The sequence below is a fragment of the Dromiciops gliroides genome, chromosome 4, assembly GCF_019393635.1.
Source record: "Dromiciops gliroides isolate mDroGli1 chromosome 4, mDroGli1.pri, whole genome shotgun sequence".
Classification (NCBI taxonomy): domain Eukaryota; kingdom Metazoa; phylum Chordata; class Mammalia; order Microbiotheria; family Microbiotheriidae; genus Dromiciops; species Dromiciops gliroides.
Window position 1 is genome coordinate 59838323 of NC_057864.1, and position 18482 is coordinate 59856804.

At 42.0% G+C, this 18482-nt stretch overlaps 1 protein-coding gene across 3 annotated transcripts in view; it reads left to right on the forward strand.

Moving 5' to 3' along the window:
• Window positions 1–4443: 4443 nt before the first annotated feature.
• SFT2D2 (SFT2 domain containing 2) overlaps window positions 4444–18482 on the forward strand; it is a 37751-nt gene continuing 23712 nt past the window's right edge. For all 3 annotated transcript variants that reach the window (XR_006352819.1, XM_043964785.1, XM_043964784.1), the window contains exons 1-3: window positions 4444–4662; window positions 15370–15456; window positions 15679–15764. Coding sequence is in view for 2 of the 3 variants with exons in the window: in XM_043964785.1 (XP_043820720.1) it covers window positions 4600–4662; window positions 15370–15456; window positions 15679–15764 (236 nt within the window). In the remaining variant the exon portion in view is untranslated. The remainder of the gene's footprint in view (window positions 4663–15369; window positions 15457–15678; window positions 15765–18482) is intronic.

Consider the following 18482-nt stretch of genomic DNA (forward strand, 5'->3'; position numbering starts at 1 on the left):
TTAAATAAACGAATAAACAAATGTTAACAACAGCTGTTTATGCATAGGATAACATGGACTGATTTTTAATGTTGTGTGGTATAGTGCTTATCTCCAAGGTAAACCAAAAGAACTGAAAATTTCTCAAGTGATATGAGAGTGCCGAATCACTTAAGTCCCTACAATTTAAAATTTAGAAACCATTAAATAGCAAGAAAAATGTAGGTATTCATCATAATTAGTGAGGGTTTTAAGTAACACGTGTTTATCAAGTACCCTATTATGTACTAGTTATTGTGGAGATACAAGATTAGATAGATGGATGGATAGATGATAGATAGATAAACTCTAATTCTATCCTTAAAGAGTTTATAACTTAGCTAAGGAGATCTGACTCTATCCACACACATGTGTGTAAGTATATGTATGTGTTACATACAAACACACGTGCATATAAACTAATTCCACCCTTAAGGAGTTTATAACCTAGTTGAGATATGACACACATGTGCATGTGTATTTTCACACATGCATGTATGTATACATGTATAAATGCATATACATCTATATACACACATAAAGATGTGGGTACACATATACACAGAGAGAGAAAAAAGACAATTAAAAATTTGAGGCAGGGACTGCTAGGTGGTGCAGTGGGTAGAGCATCAGTCCCAGAGTCAGGAAGACCTGAGTTCAAATATGGCTTCAGATACTAGTTTTATGAACCTGGGCAAGTCGATTAACCCCAATTGCACCCCCCCCCCCACCATGAGGCAGTAAGTTCTACATGAGTGGTTCAGACAATGGGTATCAAAGCTATAACTTGTACAGGGTGACTGGGACTTTATCAAATTGTGCCCACTATATGGGTTTGACTCTTGGGGGTGGGCCACCCTCTCTCACTGCATGACTGCTTCTGAGCTTTGACAGGCTTGTGCATCTCTACTGCCTGATGACCTCCCGTGCTCAATAGACATAGCCACAGGTGCAAGAATTTTCAGGTGTATTGTACGAGTTTAGAGGAGGAAGAAAAATCTCTGGCTCCATCTGACATGGAGAAGCTAAGCCTTAAAAGGGAATGATAATAAAGCAAATCTGGAAAGGCAGGTAGAAGCCAGACTTCGGAAGGCTTTAAAAAGTTCAGGCTGAGGACTTTGTATTTTATCTTGGAGGCAATAGAGAGCCACAGTTCTGGAGCTGTGTGGTGAGTGACATGATTGGTCCTGTGCTTTGGTAAAACACTTACAGTGGCCGCTCATTGCTCATCAGATCAAGATGAGTTGAATTCCCAGAATTCCATGTTGTCCACAGCCTGGTCCTACCCTACCAGAGGACACATGGTATAGTAGGTAGAACACTGGATTTAGAATCAGAGTACCTGGGTTGGAATCCAAATTCTCCTAGGTCCTACCTGGGTAACTTTGGACAAATTAAAATCACAACTTCCCTGCACCTCAGTTTCCTAATTGCTAAAATGAAGATGTTAGAATAGATGATCTTTAATGACCTGTGGACCTCTAAATCCTATGAGAGTTGATTATAGTATGACATAAGAAAACAAAAATTGTTTCAATTAAGTCAACAAAAGTATGTGTGTGTGTGTGTGTGTTTAAAGCAATAGTAGGAGAAAGAAGATCAAAGGAGGGACTGAACCACTGTTCTTGGTCGATAGGACAATGATAATGGATGATGTTGAGAAAATAACCTTTCTTATTTGCTTCTGGTTTCTCTGACCATTGGATTGAAATGGGACAGAGCAAGAAATGTTTAATAGGGGGCTGAAACTCAAGAGACTAAGAGAGTGGTGCTTAACCATTTATGATGAACTCAAATCAGCAGTTCCAGATGAATTACATAGAGTACTGGAACAATTGGCCAGAAGTGCTTAGTGAGCCATCGTCCTTGACCTTTGAAAGATCCTGGAGAAGGGGTGCTGAAGGAGTGGGAAAGGGCAAATGTTCTGATTTTTGAAAAAAAAGGAAGAGAGTAGATTTTTCAAACTATAGTCAGTTGATTTAGATTCCTTGAAAAAAATTTAAGGAAAGATTTTTGAATATCTGAAATGGGAAATGTAGATTATGGTATGAATACAGGATATCTTGGGTGTGTCCAATCACACCTGAAAAAATATTTATACTTTGTGTTATTTTAAAAGTTTGTGATTTTTACAAGAACCAATGCTGAATGAAATGAGCAGAACCAGGAGAACATTGTGCACAGTATTAACAACAATGATCGAACATAATTCGAACCTCAAACAATTCTCTAAGACTTACCTAGTAAAAAATGGATAGGTTGTAATCTAGGTTAATCACTGACAAAACCATTGATCCTTGAACTGTTGACATGCCAAAATGGTAGATCAGTGGAATGATAGAGACATAATTTATGTTCTCTCTACTGTTGCAGCATATCATTTTGGCACAGATTTTTTTTTTTTAGGCGCTGAAATGGTTTTTGAATGAATGAGGAATTACTCTTATGGGTTTCCCTGTCCACAAGCTGGGGCTTAGCTAAAGAAAGGGCCCAGTTTAGTTTGAGCTTTGGGGCAATTGATTGTTTTCCATATACCTACTGAATATTTATTACCCTGTATTATTTAAGAATTTAATATGTATAGATAGATTCCTCACAAGTGTGTGTTGTTTTATAATTGGGATCTCAACATATACTTTTTTTTTTGCAGGACAATTGGGGATAAGTGACTTGCCCAGGGTCACACAGCTAGTAACTGTCAAGGGTCTGAGGCTGGATTTGAAAATATACTTTTTATATTCCTCACCCCACTTAAAACAGTTCTATGTATACCCAGAACAATACTTTTGAATTGACTTGACTTAAACAACAGCTTCTGGACAGAAGCTTTGCTGCAGAAATTGGCTGCCATGTGACCCTAATGATTGGTCAGTTACCAGCCCTAGAATTCTAAATATATCCTAAGGGTATAAGGCAGAGACAACTAGGATCAATAGGTAGTTGTCCCTGTTTTTCTAAGGCCATCAGAGCTTTTAGAGAAGAGAGCTTTGGGAATGAAAATTAAAGGATTTATGGAGTGGCTTTCCCCAGTAAAGCCTGATTAGTTTTTTTGGCTTCCTTCCTTCCTGTTTCACTTATTGTTTGCATCTGAAGCTAATATAACTTCTTCCAAGTTCAGTCTTGATCACTATTCTCTGCCCAAAGACATTCATGCTTATTGGTCTGGTTTATTTAACATTTACATCAATGCATCAGAAGTCAAAAACGTCAATTTATCATTATATAGATGACACAAAATTGGGAGGACAGCTAACAGACAATGCCAATGCATGGTACACAGTCAATGTTAAATAAGTACTTTTCATTTATTCGATCAAGTTTATTACCAGAAATTTGGCCACACAGCAGTTTTTGACACTATCCACTAAGTAGTTTTGGAAGATCAGTGGTCTGAGAACCATATGTTTGACAAAAATCATGGATTTGTTTCAAGTATAAGATCTGGGCTTTCTGTTTTCACATTATCAACCTCATAAAATAACCCAGTTTTCATTGTGCTTTCCTCACAACAAATCTGTGATGTGGGTAGAGCCAAGAGACTTCCTCAGGGAGAATCAGTTAACTGTAGGCAGGACTGGGCCCTGAATCCAGGTCTCCGGATTTAGTGCTAGAAGGATCCTATGAACTCCAAAGGTCATCCAAGCCTTTGTGGTGTGTGTGTGTGTGTGTGTGTTTGCGGGGCAATGAGGGTTAAGTGACTTGCCCAGGGTCGCACAGCTAGTGTAAAGTGTCTGAGCCTGAATTTGAACTCAGGTTCTCCTGAATCCAGGGCCGGTGCTTTATCCACTGCGCCGCCTAGCTGCGCTCAACCCTTTGTTTTTACAGATGAAGAGACCGAGACCCAAAGAGGTGACTTGCCCAGGGTCACAGGTAGATAGGTGTAGAATCCACATAGGAACCCAGGTCCTCTGACTCCAAACAAATCCAGGGCTGCTTCTTCTCTGTCATCTGGAGGCAATGTGGAGCGGGAAAGAATGGGGCTTTAAGTCTGTTTTCTGTAACATTCTCAAGAAACCATCTAGAGATAGCACCTTAATTTCGTGGACCTGCCTGGGAATTTCAAAGGGGGTAAATCCAGTGAGCAGAGAGCGTGGGCAGGATTTGGTGACTTGGGTCATTTTCTTCAAAACAAACGAACATCCCCTCTTTCTTCGGCGGGTATCCCTCCTCTACCTCTCCCGCAATTAGGTAACCTACAAAATAAAGCCTGTGAAAACCGGAATGAGAGTGGAGTAACGCCAGACACACCGGCAGAACCTAGGGCTCCGTGCTTTTGGTTGAAGATAGGATGATGGAGCCCCAGGGGCGGTCCGAGCATAGGAGTCGGAGCAGTGCATGCCGGGTCTTGTAGTTTCCAGGAATCACGCCACAGGTGGGTGTTAAACAGCGTGGGGGTTGGGGGGGCGGGGCCGGGCGACGCTGGGCCGGACCGTATTCGGCGGGGTGGACCCAGCTTTCTAGTCGTGTCTCTAGAGCCGCGCACCTCGGAAGATAAATACTTTGTTGCATTAGTAACAGGAAGCGAGGGAGGGGTACTGGAGTTTGCTTTGGACGGAGTTTTGACTCGTGTCGAGGCCCAAGATGGACAAGCTTAAGAAGGTGTTGAGTGGCCAGGATGCCGAGGATCGGGGTGGACTGGCCGAGGTGAGTAAGCTCGAGGCTGGGCTGGGCTGGACTGGGCTGGGCTGGGAGGTTGGAAGGTTCCTGGGACAGGCGCGTGCTCCTCCTTCCGACCCGCCGGGTCCTGCCTCTCCACCTCCCCCTCCCCCTCCCCCTCCCACTCTCCCTTCCCTTTCCTTCCCCCCCTTCCCCTGCTTCCTTCTCTTGTGCCAAGTTGAGGAGCCGAGGTTGTCTCAGGTTTCTGGCAGGTATCAGCGACTTGGTTCCGACTCTTGTTGGTGGCAAGTGAGGAAGAGAGACAAAGGACAGGGTGGACATCTTCTACCCCCGCTCATTTTCCTTCGCGAGGCCCCTGAAAGGCTCAGTGAGGGCTCGAGGTGTCAGGACGGAGTCACTTTTCATAAGCTGAAATACTTGGGGATCACCCGAAAACACACACAGACACAGACAGAGACACAGACAGGCACACACACACACACACACACACACACACACACACACACACACAGCAAAGGAAAAAGAGAAACCTTTAAAAAACAAAGGTCTGCTTTGAGGCGGGGGCGGGATAATAATCCCCTGAATCCGGGCTAGTTCCCCATCCCCATCCTCTCCTGCCAGTGACAGGTCTGGAGCCAGCTCTGTGCCAGTCAGGCAACTGAAGCCCTGGCGTCAGGTATGAGCAAGCCCGGGGAGGGGGGGGTGGGGCTGTAGTTCCTAGAACTCGGAGAAGAGTCTGAATGAACCCAGGTAGGCCCACTCCACCAAATTATTCACCAGTTTTTGGTTGGTTGTTTGTATCTAGAATAATACCATTACCACACTGTTTGGTGCTGTGCCCCAAGCTGGTAAATTTAGTTCCCTGGTATATTTCATTCCAGTCTAATCATCTTTTGAAGGGTTGTGAATGCCCAGCCCACTCTAAGTATCCCATTCTTAACCTTAATGACAGATGATGTTTCCAGTTGTTTTACAGTATATAGGTTTGGAAAGCCTGGGGAGAAGTCTTAGACCTATATTATTATTCTTTCTATTACTATATATTCTTTACACTTAGAATCAAAGATTTCAAGTTGGAAGGTATTTTGGAGGTCAGCTAGTGCCACTTCCCACCCACTTCTGGAATCTCTTCTTTGGAATTCAACCTTCCTACTTTGCCTCTACACCTGTGATTTCATCTGTGTAAGGAGCTCCAGGCAAGGAAAACCCCTCTGCCCCAGTTCAACAGCTGTCTGTTAAATGACTTACTTGCCCAGCATTTATCTTTTCACTGCCAACATGAATCAGAGGCAAAACCCAGAAAGTTGTGGCCCAGAGGCCCTTCATGCTATGATGCCTCTCATGTTCTATGACCAAAAAAACCATCGTTATTTTGCCTGAATAACTCCATTCAATCAGAGCTTATTTTACCCTTTTTAGTGTTTGTTACACAGGTTTTGATGTTGAGCCAAAATTTGCTGCCTTGTAACTTAATATCCATCAGTTTTGTTTTCTAAACTTTTCCCAACTCTCCACCCCTTTTCTCCCTAAAAATTTTTACATGACTCCAGGTATATAGGCATATAAAATAGGTGCACATAACCTTTTTTTCCCTTTTTGCTTGGGGCAATGGGGGTTTAAGTAATTTGCCCAGGGTCACACAGCTAGTAAGTTACAAGTGTGTGAAGCTGGATTTGAACTCAGGTCCTTCTGAATCCACTACTGCGTCACCTAGCTGCCGATCTATGGTTGCCAGACTCATACTTTTACTTTGTCCATCCACAGTGGTATCTTTTCATAAACTCTCAAGATACTTAAAAATTCATAGGGGCAGCTAGGTGGCATAGTGGATAGAGCACCGGTCCTGGAATCAGGAGTACCTGAGTTCAAATCCGGCTTCAGACACTTAACACTTACTAGCTGTGTGACCCTGGGCAAGTCACTTAACCCCAATTGCCTCACTAAAAAAAAAAATTAAAAATTCATAGCTTTCGGCTTTGAATGTTTTCCGTGGTGAATGAGGAAAACAGTATCGTTAGGAAGTAATGTTAACTTTTCTTCTTGTCTCACAAAGGGGACTCCCCTCACCCCCAAATAAAAAAGCCCAGGAACTGAACCCACACCTTTTGATTTCAGGTCCATTTTCTCTTTCCACTAACCACAGAGTCAATGGAGTAGATAGCGTTTATGGAGTAGATAGTTTCAAGAGCTGTGCAACACAGTGTAGAAGTAATCTTGTGTATGGTGGGGTAGAATAAAGAGAATAATTGACCTCAGCTTGGAAGGAGTTTAACAATTCAGCTGGAGGAAGGAAAATAAAAAGAATGATTTGAATGCAGTACCGGAAGGGTAGAATGTCTAACATGAAATTTCTTTTTTAAAAGAATTTTAATCATAAAAGTATTTTATTATTTTCTAGATACATGTAGAGATAGTTTTCAACATTTGTTTTTATAAGGTTTTGTTATGGGGAGAATAGATGGGAGTTTGGAGTAGGGTTGGGATAGGGGTCCTTAGGAATTCCTTTTTAAAGAATTACACCCTCTTGCACACAAATCCAAGAGAATAAGATAATAGTTTATTTAGGGTATTAGGGAAAGGAAACCAAGAGAGAAATCCTTGGACTTCTCAAGGGAAGAAAGTTTAGCACCGAGGCGTGGCTCTGAGATACCTATCTCCATGAGCTGGAGACGGGCAGATACTTTTATAGAGGACTGATGGGGGTGATCATCTGACCGTGGAATGTTCCCCTAGTGAGGGAGGACCATCCCCCACTGGTGGTGGCTGGGGGAATTGATTGAGGGGTGGCTTCGGATCTCTCCAGCCATCTCTCTCCTCCTCACGGCACAAAGGCAGCAGCCACACCTAATCTTATCTCCCCAGGGGTGGGGGAGACTGGAATGAAGGGTGGGGGTCCTGGAGCTAGCTCTGTTCCGATCCGGTGCCACTTATCTCTTTAGGTGTCTCTGTCCTTTGGTTTAGTTTCTCAAGGAGAAGGTTCGTTGATGTACCCCAGAAAACTTCTGGGGTGCTAGGCCCATAACAGATTTCTAGTTCCAAATTTTTCTCCCTCCCTTCCCTCCCTTCTCCCTCCTCCCTCCTCCAGATGGCAGGCAATCTGATATAGGTTATATATGTACAATCATATTAAACATATTTCTGCATTAGTTATAACATGAAATTTCTGTCACAAATCAAGTAGCTTAATTTCAGGTTCCACAAGTCAAGAAATTTAATTCTAGGTTCACTTTAACTGAAGATACATAGATGTAACTTAGAATATTGTAAGTTTCAGTATTTATTTTATTCAGAATTTAAAAAAAATGTACCTATGAAACATCAACAAACAACCATTTCAATATGGGGAGCTTCATATGAAATGGAACTTATGCATATTTTTACTACCAAAATTTGACCCCTTTAACACTTCATCTCTCCAATGTATATTGTTTGATGTTTCATTGATAGTCTTTACTTCTTTTTTTAAAGCTCTAGTATTTATTAATCCAATTGTTAAAACCTTATTTTTTTGTGCTAAAACATTGTTACCACTTTCCCTTTTCAGAATGTGATATGCCTTTTTGGAAGAGGTGTCTTTGTATCAATAATGACCTTTAAAGAATCTCTGTGGAAAGAATTTCACAATTGGCTAGTTTCATTTTAGGTAGAATTTGTTTTTTGTTTTTGTTTTGGGGCTTGTTAGATCATGACCTTTAAGAATGTCAGTCCTGCCTTTTATGGTTTATCAGATTTTTCAAAATTCAGATTTACAAATGATAAAAGGAAAGAGGTTGACCCAGATGGCATCATGCCATATAGTGAGAAAGAGCCTTGAATCAAGAGTGGAGATCTGAGTTCTGGAACTATGTACGCTAGTAATCTGCCGTGCTCTCTTGGTTGAGAAAGTTTACATCTCTAGGTTTTAGCTTCTTCCTCTGTATAATGGGTAGTTGAAATAATAGTTCTTTGAAATTCCTTTCTGCTTTCACCTTGAAAAATATCTCTTCCATTTCTAAATTCTGATTCTATAAAATGCCATTGCAGATTTTTTTTACTCTGTAAGCAGAACAACGGGAAATGTGATTCTCACCCCACCCCCTTCTTGTTTCCTGTTTTCTGACTTTGTTTTTTAATGGTAAAAATATAACTTTCTAGTTTAAGTTTTTCTAAATTAGATGTTAGGTAGTTACAAAAATTTCATGGAAATGAGAAATCTCAAAGTTGTCTTCGAAATAATATTTATAATAACTAGCATTATATAGTACTTTAAGGTTGCAAAGTGCTTTTACATGTGCTCTTTCATTTGATCCCTACAACAATCCTAGAAGGCGGGATTGTCTGCGTTGTTATGAAGAAAATGAGGTAATGAGAGGTTAAGTCACTTGTCCAAGGTCACAGAGCTAGTAAGTGTCTGAAACAAGACTCAAACTCAAGTCTTTCTGACCCCAATTCCAACATTTCACCTATAGTATCACCTATCTGAGCCTGAAAAACAGGCTTGAGAAAGAGGTGACCACTCAGCAAAGTAAATTATTGCAGATTAATTAATTAATTCAATGCTCTGAATTTGTGCCACCAAGCATATTATACGTGCCACTCATCTTGGGGGCTGCATAAATGTGTTTCCATAAATCCCCTATAGAGGGTAAGGATGATGACTGACCATCAGGTAGGTAGTACTTTCAGGTTTGCAGAGTACTTTATAGACATTATCTTATTTGACCCTCATAACAATTTTAGGAGGTAGGTACTATGATTTTCCCAATGAGGATACTAAGTTTCAGGTTAAGTGACTTGCCTAAGGTCAAACAGTATGGGTTTGAGGTGAGATTTGAACTAGGGTCTTCCGGATTTCAAGTTAATTGCTCTATCCACTACAAGATAATTCGTGAAGTTCTTTATAAACCTTAAAGTGCTATATAAATATTTTAATTTATGTATTATTATTGTTGTTATTTTTATTTCATTGGTTCTCAAAGACGAGGTAACTAAAACCTAGAGATGTAAACATTCTCAACCAAGATTGCATAGCAGATTACTAGTGTATATAATTCCAGAACTGGTGGGGGGGGGGTTGGGGTTCCTGAGACCTTTTCCTGGGGTCCAGGAGGTCAAAACTATTTTCATAATAATGCTAAGCTCTTATTTGTCCATTAAAATACTCTTCCTTTTTCCGATTACGTATCTTTATGGATCTGGATTTTCTTCACATAGTTCAACCAAAACAACTAGGCTCTTCCTAATTTCAAGTCCATTGCTCTATTCACAATGAGATAATGTGTAAAGTTTCTTTATATTGCCATAGATTGAATGCAGGAGGAGATATCCAGGTGTATTTAAAATTTTATCAATTTTGATTTTTAATATGGTAAATAGATGTAACCCAACATAACCAAAAACTTTTTGGGGTCTACAGTAATTTTTCAGAGTGTAAAGGGGTCTTGAGACTAAGAGCTTATAGGCCTGTTGCCCTAGAATTTACTCGGTGTTCTAAAGGCTTTTGTTGTTTATTCATTTCAGTTGTGTCCAACTGTGAGCCCATTTGGGGTTTTCTTGGTAAAGATACTGAAGTGATTTACCATTTCCTTCTGCAGCTCATTTTGCTGATGGGGAAACTGAGGCAAACAGGGTTAAGTAACTTGCCCATGGTCACACAGCTAGTAAATTTCTGCGGCCAGGTTTGAGCATGGGAAGATAAGACCTCAGGCATAGCACTGTGTTCACTTTGCCACCTAGCTGCCCACTTCTGGAGAGACTTTTGTTCTTTTGATAGTCTACTGCAACCTGTCCAACACTGGGGGATGTCCATTTGTTATCTTTTATCCATAATTGACCAGCCCTCACTTCCTTCTCCATTTATACGTAACATCATCATAGCCAGTATGCCACAGCCTATTTTTATCCACTGTGTGTCTCTTCATTGCCCCTTAGGTCACCTGCAGTTGTGAATTAGCAATTAAATTTTAAAAATGCATTAAGTGTAATCCAAAATACAGGCTTCAGGGTTTACAAATAAATGTCAGACTTTTGGTTCTAAAGGAGTTTCTTTCAAAAAAATGTTCTTGTATTTCCTCCAAAAGGTTCCAGAAACAAGGAAAGTATCTCTTTTAAAACAAAGAAAGAATTCATTATTTCTCCCTTGCTTACTAGTTGCCAGCTTTTTTTTTTTTTGCCTCAACAATTCTTAGCTTTCCTTTCCTTTGAGCAGAAACTCATCATTCCTTCCCTGTGTCCCAAAGTCTAAAGGAATCTTTGTATACAAGTTTCAGTCTGCAAAGCTGCGATCAGATCGTACATAAAAAAATGCTTAACTGAGTTTCAGCAGTTCCAGTTTTCAAGAAAGTGTATTAGCAAATATGCTTTATCTGGCCTTACCAGGGAGACCAGCCATTTGACGTAAATTCAGTCTCCAGGAGGTTTTTGCAATTTTGCAAGAAAAGATGTTTTGTGGCCTTGGACTTAGTGGTGGTGGTTGTTCAGTTGTTTCCAAGTCATCATGGCCCCATTTGGGATTTTCTTGGCAAAGATGCTAGAGTGGTTTGCCATTCATTTTACAGATGAGGAAACAGGCAAACAGAGCTAAGTGACTTGTCCAAGGTCACACAGCTAGTAAGTGTCGGGGGCTTGATTTGAACTTAAGGGAGGTGAGTCTTCCTGTCTCCAGGCCCCGAATCCTATACACTGTATCACCTAAGTGGACCTGAGTCTAGGTCTGAGCTTATAAACTGCTACTAGGCACTGGTAGCTGAGGCTAGTGGATGACTGAGCTTGGGACTTCTGAGCTGCCATAGGTCTAACTCTGCTTGAGGTTCCACACTAAGTTCAGAACTGATGCTGTGAGCCCTCCAGGGAGGGGTGCTGGTGATAGCACCAGGCTGCCTAAAGCAAGTAAAATGGGCCCACTTTGGAAAGGGAGCAGGTGAAAGCTTCATTGGCCATCAGAAGTGAAATCAGCCTCAAGGGCTAAGCTTCCAAGCCGGTTGAAATGGGGAAACCCGTGTCCCCAGAAAAGGTCCTTTGGCTTCACTGAGTTTATGCAGAAACAGGTGGCAATTGGTGCCTGTTTTCAACTTAGATCTGAGAGAAAAGACTCTATTTGGACTTTTCTCAGAGTCCTAAAGGCTGAGAGTGAGTCTGGTTTCAGGCCCTACAGCCTTGTTGCCCAAACCTCCCAGCAGGGGCCACCGAGCAGGGCCTGAACGGGCCTGGGTTTTGTGGGACTCAGACTGGGCTGGGAGTTCACCTTGATGTGCCTGAGGATCACAAGCACTGTTTTAGTGGGAATTGGGGACATTCTTACTCCAGCATAGAGTTGGGGCCTAAGGCAGCAATCTGGTCAATAAATGGAGCAATCTGATTGGTCGAACCCCCAATCAGGTTTTCTTTCTTAAAGAGTTATGTACATTAACGCAGCCTTGTTCTAAGGAGGAGCTGACACTCTTGCCCAGAATAGGCATCGCAGTTTGTAAAATCTGATTGGCTAACTGCTACCACCTGACTAGTTTCTAGCACTGTGATGGATCCACTGGGTACAATCTGATTGGTTGTTAATGTTATGCCATATGTTGATAGGGAAAGTCTGTAAATGAGGAATTGTAAAATGCTGTAATATGATTGGTCGGAGAGGACCTCTTGAGGGGCATAAATAGAGGTGAGAGATCTCACTTCAGTGCACTCTCTGGCACATTCAGAAGAGTGCCCATCTTCACGAAGATGAATAAAGAAGCCTTCACCCACCTACTGCTTTCTGTTTGGATTCTTTGAGTGGCCACCTGCTAGCAACACTCAAGCTGCTAACAGTAGAGCTGCACATCATTATTTGAGTGGTTAGCCACATTTCTAACAAATCTGTGTGTGAAACATACATTTCACAGGGCTTGGGTACAGCTCCCATGTACCCAAAGGGAATAATGGTAATTAAAAAATGAGACCCTTAAAAGAACCCACAGTATGACTTCCTTTTTTTGTAGGTGACAAACCCTTACAATAGGGTTACTTGTGAAAGACAAATTCCCTTTCAGTAACAGAGTACTTAGGACAATGAGCAAGGCCATCTCTAAACCATGACTTCTGTGTTTGTTTTTCTTTGTTTTTCTTTATTTTTTGGTGAGGCAGTTGGGGTTAAGTGACTTGCCCAGGGTCACACAGCTAGTAAGTGTCAAGTGTCTGAGGCTGGATTTGAACTCAGGTCCTCCTGAATCTAGGGCCAGTGCTCTATCCATTGCACCACCCAACTGCCCCTGTGTTTGTTTTTTATTTTTTATTTGTTAGGGCTTAGTCCAGGACTTCCTTAAATTTTGGTTCAGTTGTAATTTAATTTGTCCTGCGACAAATGACCCACTGACCCCAGTAATAGACCCCAGTAATGGGAATATTGAGTTGCAAGTATCCTCAGAGAAGATTAGCCCAATTTTCCCAATTTGCAGATGAGGAAACAGAGGCCCTGAAGAGTAGGTGGGGTGGGGTGGGGTGGGGCACAGTACGGCCCATAGATAATAAATGATTGTCAGAACTTGAACTCAGATTCATAGATTCCAAATCAAATACTCCGTCATTTGATTTCCACATGCAGCCCAGTGTTTCCTCCCACCTTGACAAGGTAAGTTCAATTATGTGGTTCTTGTATGAGTAAGATGAATGACTGACTTCTCCTCTCATTCTTCTCTAGGGAGGGTGGGGAAGAGGGTTAGTCAGAAGTAGCCTAACCCGATTGTCTAAAGACACTATTAAATCACATTAATGATCAGTCTCAGCTGTGCAGGTTTAAGAGGCTGCTAAAGTGTGACTCAGCCTTGCTGAGGAAACTCCTCAGTGTAGAGATGGTGGTTTCTATCAGTCTTGAAAGGTCAAACCCATCTCTCATATCCTCCTGCACACTGGATATTGCTGGTGGTGAATGTGATATTTGCAGTGCCCTTTTAGGCCATCTTGTCTTTGTTTGCATGGATTTTTGGTGTGTTATGTTGCAGTGTAATGAGCCTTCTTCTGGGGTATGTGTGAGTGTGGCTGTGAGATGGTGTGCAGAGGAGAGATGATAAGCAAGATGCTGCCCTTTAAGGGTACTTGATCCAGACACCTGCCTCCCTTGTGAAGATTAAGCCTTATGACATTGTTTTCTACATCTAGGGGTACCGGGGTACAACTCTAGAGATTAGTAAGAAGACTGGAGGTAAGGGGTGGTCCCACTTATAAGAAGGGACTCTTGCCACCTTCAATAATCAACCAGTAAACATTTATTAAGCACCTACTATGTGCCAGGTGTTGGGCCAATCACGGGGGATACAGAAAGAGGCAAAAGATAGTGCCTGCAGGGGGCAGCTTGGTGGCGCAGTGGATAGAACACTGGCCCTGGATTCAGGAGGACCTGAGTTCAAATCTGGCCTCAGATACTTTACACTTACTGTGTGACCCTGGGCAAGTCACTTAACCCCAATTGCCTCACCCCCCCCCCCCCCAAAAAAAAGATAGTGCCTGCCGCCCTCCAGGCAGGCATGGAGACTCTGGAAAATGTGTCCCCATGAGGTTGATAGGGTGACAGCAGCTTAAGCTTCCCATTAGTCAGTTTGTATCTAGCTCAAAAGGGTGGCGACCAGTTTCTGTTTGGTCAGGAAGCTATGGGAATTCAGTAAGTGGTTTGGTAACCCTATTCTCTCTTCTTGTGGGGTACCACCTTTGTGTTGCTCCCCTTTGCCCCATCCCTTTCCCTTTGACTCTTTTTACCATAGGGAATAGAAAAGTTGGTAAAGACCCAGGAGGAACAAGGATGGTAATTAATCAGGATCTCTTATAGTATTGGCTGTCTCTGCTACTTTCAGTACTCTGTCTGCTGCCTCTAAGAAGAACTGGTGCTACAGTATGGTTGATTTTATCATGGAAGTGATTTCTTTGGTGAACCCTTTAATGAATGCCTCGGGCTAGGGGGGGTGGGGCAATGGGGGTTAAGTGACTTGCCCAGGGTCACACAGCTAGTAAGTGTCAAGTGTCTAAGACTGGATTTGAACTCAGGTACTCCTGACTCCAGGGCTGGTACTTTATCCACTGCCCCCTAGAAAGCCCTTTTTTACACTCTAGTAACTTCCCCATGAGGATCAAATGGTTCTCTAACCATTCTATGAGCAACTTTTGCTCTGTGATGAAAAGATTTGGCCATTAGGTTATCTGTTTAGCTTATTTTCCTCTTTCTTCTGCATGTTTCCTATCTAGGGGCTGGTGGGGGAAAGGAGAAAGGAGCTTAGTATTAATAAAGACACCTTGTTCCTCACTCCCTTAGTCCCTTTTCTTGTTCAGCCATTTCCTACTCAGAGTAGGCTGGAGTGGAGGGTACTTCCAATATAGGTAATCAAAAGCCTTCTCTTCCTCTTAGGGACCATTTCAACCTCCCCTCCCCACTCCAAGAAGTCATCTCTGATTTCTCCTACCCCCTCTTTCCATTTGAAAGAAAACTCTTCCTCAGATTTTTCTGAAGCCTTTTGTCTAGATTTCTCCTCTCACACCCCACTATGTAATATACTTATTTGCGTGTATGTTGTATCTCTTCTATTGGACTGCAGGTACTTTTAGGGCAGAAATTATAATGTTAAATTCTTGGTATCCCCTGAATCTCCTTGGACATAATAAATGAAAATGTTTGAATTGAAATAGTTTTGCTCGGTATAATCTTATCTCACATCATTTCTTTGCAACTCTCACCCCCTTACTTGGGAACTTCATTATAAGTATCCTTCGTACAACTGACATGTATCTTTTAAATTTCAGGTTATCGAAACACCATCGTTAAGCTGGGGTACAAGAATCAAAGGCTTTGCTGCTTGTTTTGCCATAGGGATCCTCTTCTCACTGATGGTAAGATTGTCCCTCTGTGGCATTCTCCCTGACTCAGATTTTACTAATACTGATTGAAAAAAAAGAGAGAAATATTTACTAATGGTTGCCGTGGATGGAGGTGATTTAGTAGTTCTGATTTGTTCATTGAAATACGTGCGGGGTCTTTTCCTTCATGAAGTCCTTGGTCACTTTTTTTTCCTTAAGAATGCTCATCACTTTGCTTTTCTGTTGGTCTTCTAGGGTACTTTTCTGCTGTGGGTGCCTCGGAAAGGACTTGTCCTTTTTGCAGCCTTTTATACGTTGGGGAACATTGCATCGCTTGGGAGGTAACAGACTTCTTGAACACGGCTAGTCCCTGAATGAGAAACTGGGGCTGGATTGTGCTAGAGGAAGGGGAGAAGGGGGTTCTCCACCAGGAATTTTGCAGATATTGAATAATACTTTAAGGAATCATGATTTTATTGGTATGGATGTGCCTTTACTGATACAGGTGGCAGACTCTCCATCCATGCCTTAAAGACAATTTCTTCATTCCTGTGGCCAAAGAAAAGCAGAATGTGATAATCAGCTATCTGGTTATGAGCCTCTTCACACTTAGTTGGTCTAGTTCTCAGTGACAGACACATTGTCTCTTACTGGGGCCATATTCAAAGCCCTTCCAACTTGATATGGCCCTGCAAGGCTTTTGTTCTACTTGCCCAGGGTCACACAGCTAGTGTCTGAGGCCAGATTTGAACCCAGGAAGATGAGTCTCTCCCTGACTTCAGGTCCAGTGCTGTATGCACTATGGCGCCACCTAGCTGCTCCAAGGCATTAGAATGAACCTTTATTTGTATATGGAATATACAAATTAAAAAGGATAATACTAGCTGATGTTGATATCAAAGGAGATGATATTTGTAAAATGATTATCACAGTGCCTCACACAGAGGAGGTGCTTAACAAATGCTGGTTCCCTTCCCCTACTTTGATATAGTGTTTTAAGGTTTGTGGAGTACTTTACATATACCATCTCGTTTGACCTTCATGGCAGCCCTGTCCTGTGAGTGATATCATTATTTCCATTTAACAGGTAAGGAAACAGACTGAGAAAGGTCAAGGGATTTGCCGAGTCACCCAGCTAGTAAGTGTTTGAGGGACGTTTCAAACTTAGGTTTTCTTGGCTCCACTCCCTTATTCTATCCACTAGGCTACCTAGCTACCTCTAAAGGATGGGTATACAGATTATCCGATTCTTCAGCTTTCCAGCTCCTCTTTGAGGAAGATAGCATTGGAATCAGATCATTAAAAAGAGCAAGAAGGTATTTGGGAGTTCCTCAACAGAGCCGAGGGAGCAGGCCCACGGAATTCACAGGCCTTGCTTGGCCCAAGGTCATGGGACAAATTGTGGTAGAGCTAGGGCTAAGGACCCTGGTTTTCTGTTCTGTGCTCTCTTTCCAGTGTCCTTTGTTCCTTTCTTCACATCTGTTTTGTAGACAAGAAAACTGGGACATAAAGAAGTTGTCATAGAGTCATAGAATCCCAGAATTGGAAAGGGTCTTGGAGGTCATTTAGATCAACCTGTATAAGAACATGAATCTTCATAATAACATCCCCACAAGTGGCTATTCGACCTCTACTTGAATATCTTCAGTAACAGGGAACCCACCTGCCTTCCAGGAAGCACGTTCTGATTTTGGATAGGCCTAATTGTTTAATTTTTCCTTACAATGAGTTGTAGATCTGATTGCGGCTTCGCAGAGTTTGAGTAGGAAAGGACCCCATTGTCCATCCAGAACAACCTACACCTCCCGACAACATGCCTGGTCATCTCATCTCTGCTTGACTATCATCAGTTAGGGGGCAACCATGACCTCTTGAAGCAGACGGTTCTGCTTCTGGCTAACTCTAATCGTTAGGAAGTTTCTTCTAAATTTAAATTTAAATTTCTAAATCTAAATTTATCTCTTTGCATTTTTTAGCCAAGATCTTGTTGGATTTTGACTCTTATCACGAAGTGTGTTCACTGTTCAAAGTCTTTCCCAGCTTTGTAGGGATGAGGTCTAGACATATAGGAAACTCCCCGGTGAGGGAACTCTTTCTATCAATGCAGATCATGACCTTCTCTTGCAGTGTACTCGTTTTGCCAAGCTGTCTAGAGAACTGAGATGTTAAGTGAGTTGCCTAGGGTCACACAGTATGTAGCAGAAGCTGGACTTGAATATAGATCTTCTTGGCCTGGAGGCCAGGTCTCTACTATGCTCTTCTTATTATTTCATGTGACAACTTGATAAGTATGCCATATGTGCTTTTTTTTTTTTTTTTTGAGGCAATTGGGGTTAAGTGACTCGCCCAGGGTCACACAGCTAGTATCAAGTGTCTGAGGCCAGATTTGAACTCAGGTCCTCCTGAAGCCAGGGCTGGTACTCTATCCACTGCGCCACCTAGCTGCCTCAGCCATATGTGCTTTTATCGAAGTCACTGACAGAATGATAATACTATGGTGGGGTAACTACAGCTCTGGAACATTCCACTGGACACCTTCTGTCAAGTTGACATCAAGCCATTAATGACTGACTAATGACTGTAGTTGATTTGAATCAATGACTCGAGTTCAGCTTTTTTAGTGGATCTAAATCCATGTAATTGGGTTTTGGGTAGAAGCTGCCCCATTGGGGACCCAACTGGACAGTTCCAATTGGGGGATACTCCCTTCCTTCCTTCCTTCCTTCCCTTCTTCCTTCCCTTCTGCCTTCCCTTCTGCCTTCCTTTCCTCCCTCCCTCTCTCCCTCCTTCCCTTTCTCCCTCCCTTGTTCCCTCACAACAAATCCAGGTAATTATACTATCATTTTGCCTATGTCTATCCATCTTTTTTTTTCAGATACAAAAGCTTTGTAGTGTTCCCCTGATCTAACAAGTTTAGATCAGAATAGGAAGCAATGGTAGTTAGATATGACCCATCCTTTTTTTAATAGTATTTTATTTTTTCCTATTACATGTAAAGATAATTTTCAACATTTTTGTAAGATTTTCAGTTCCAAATTTTTCTCCCTCCCTCCCTTTTC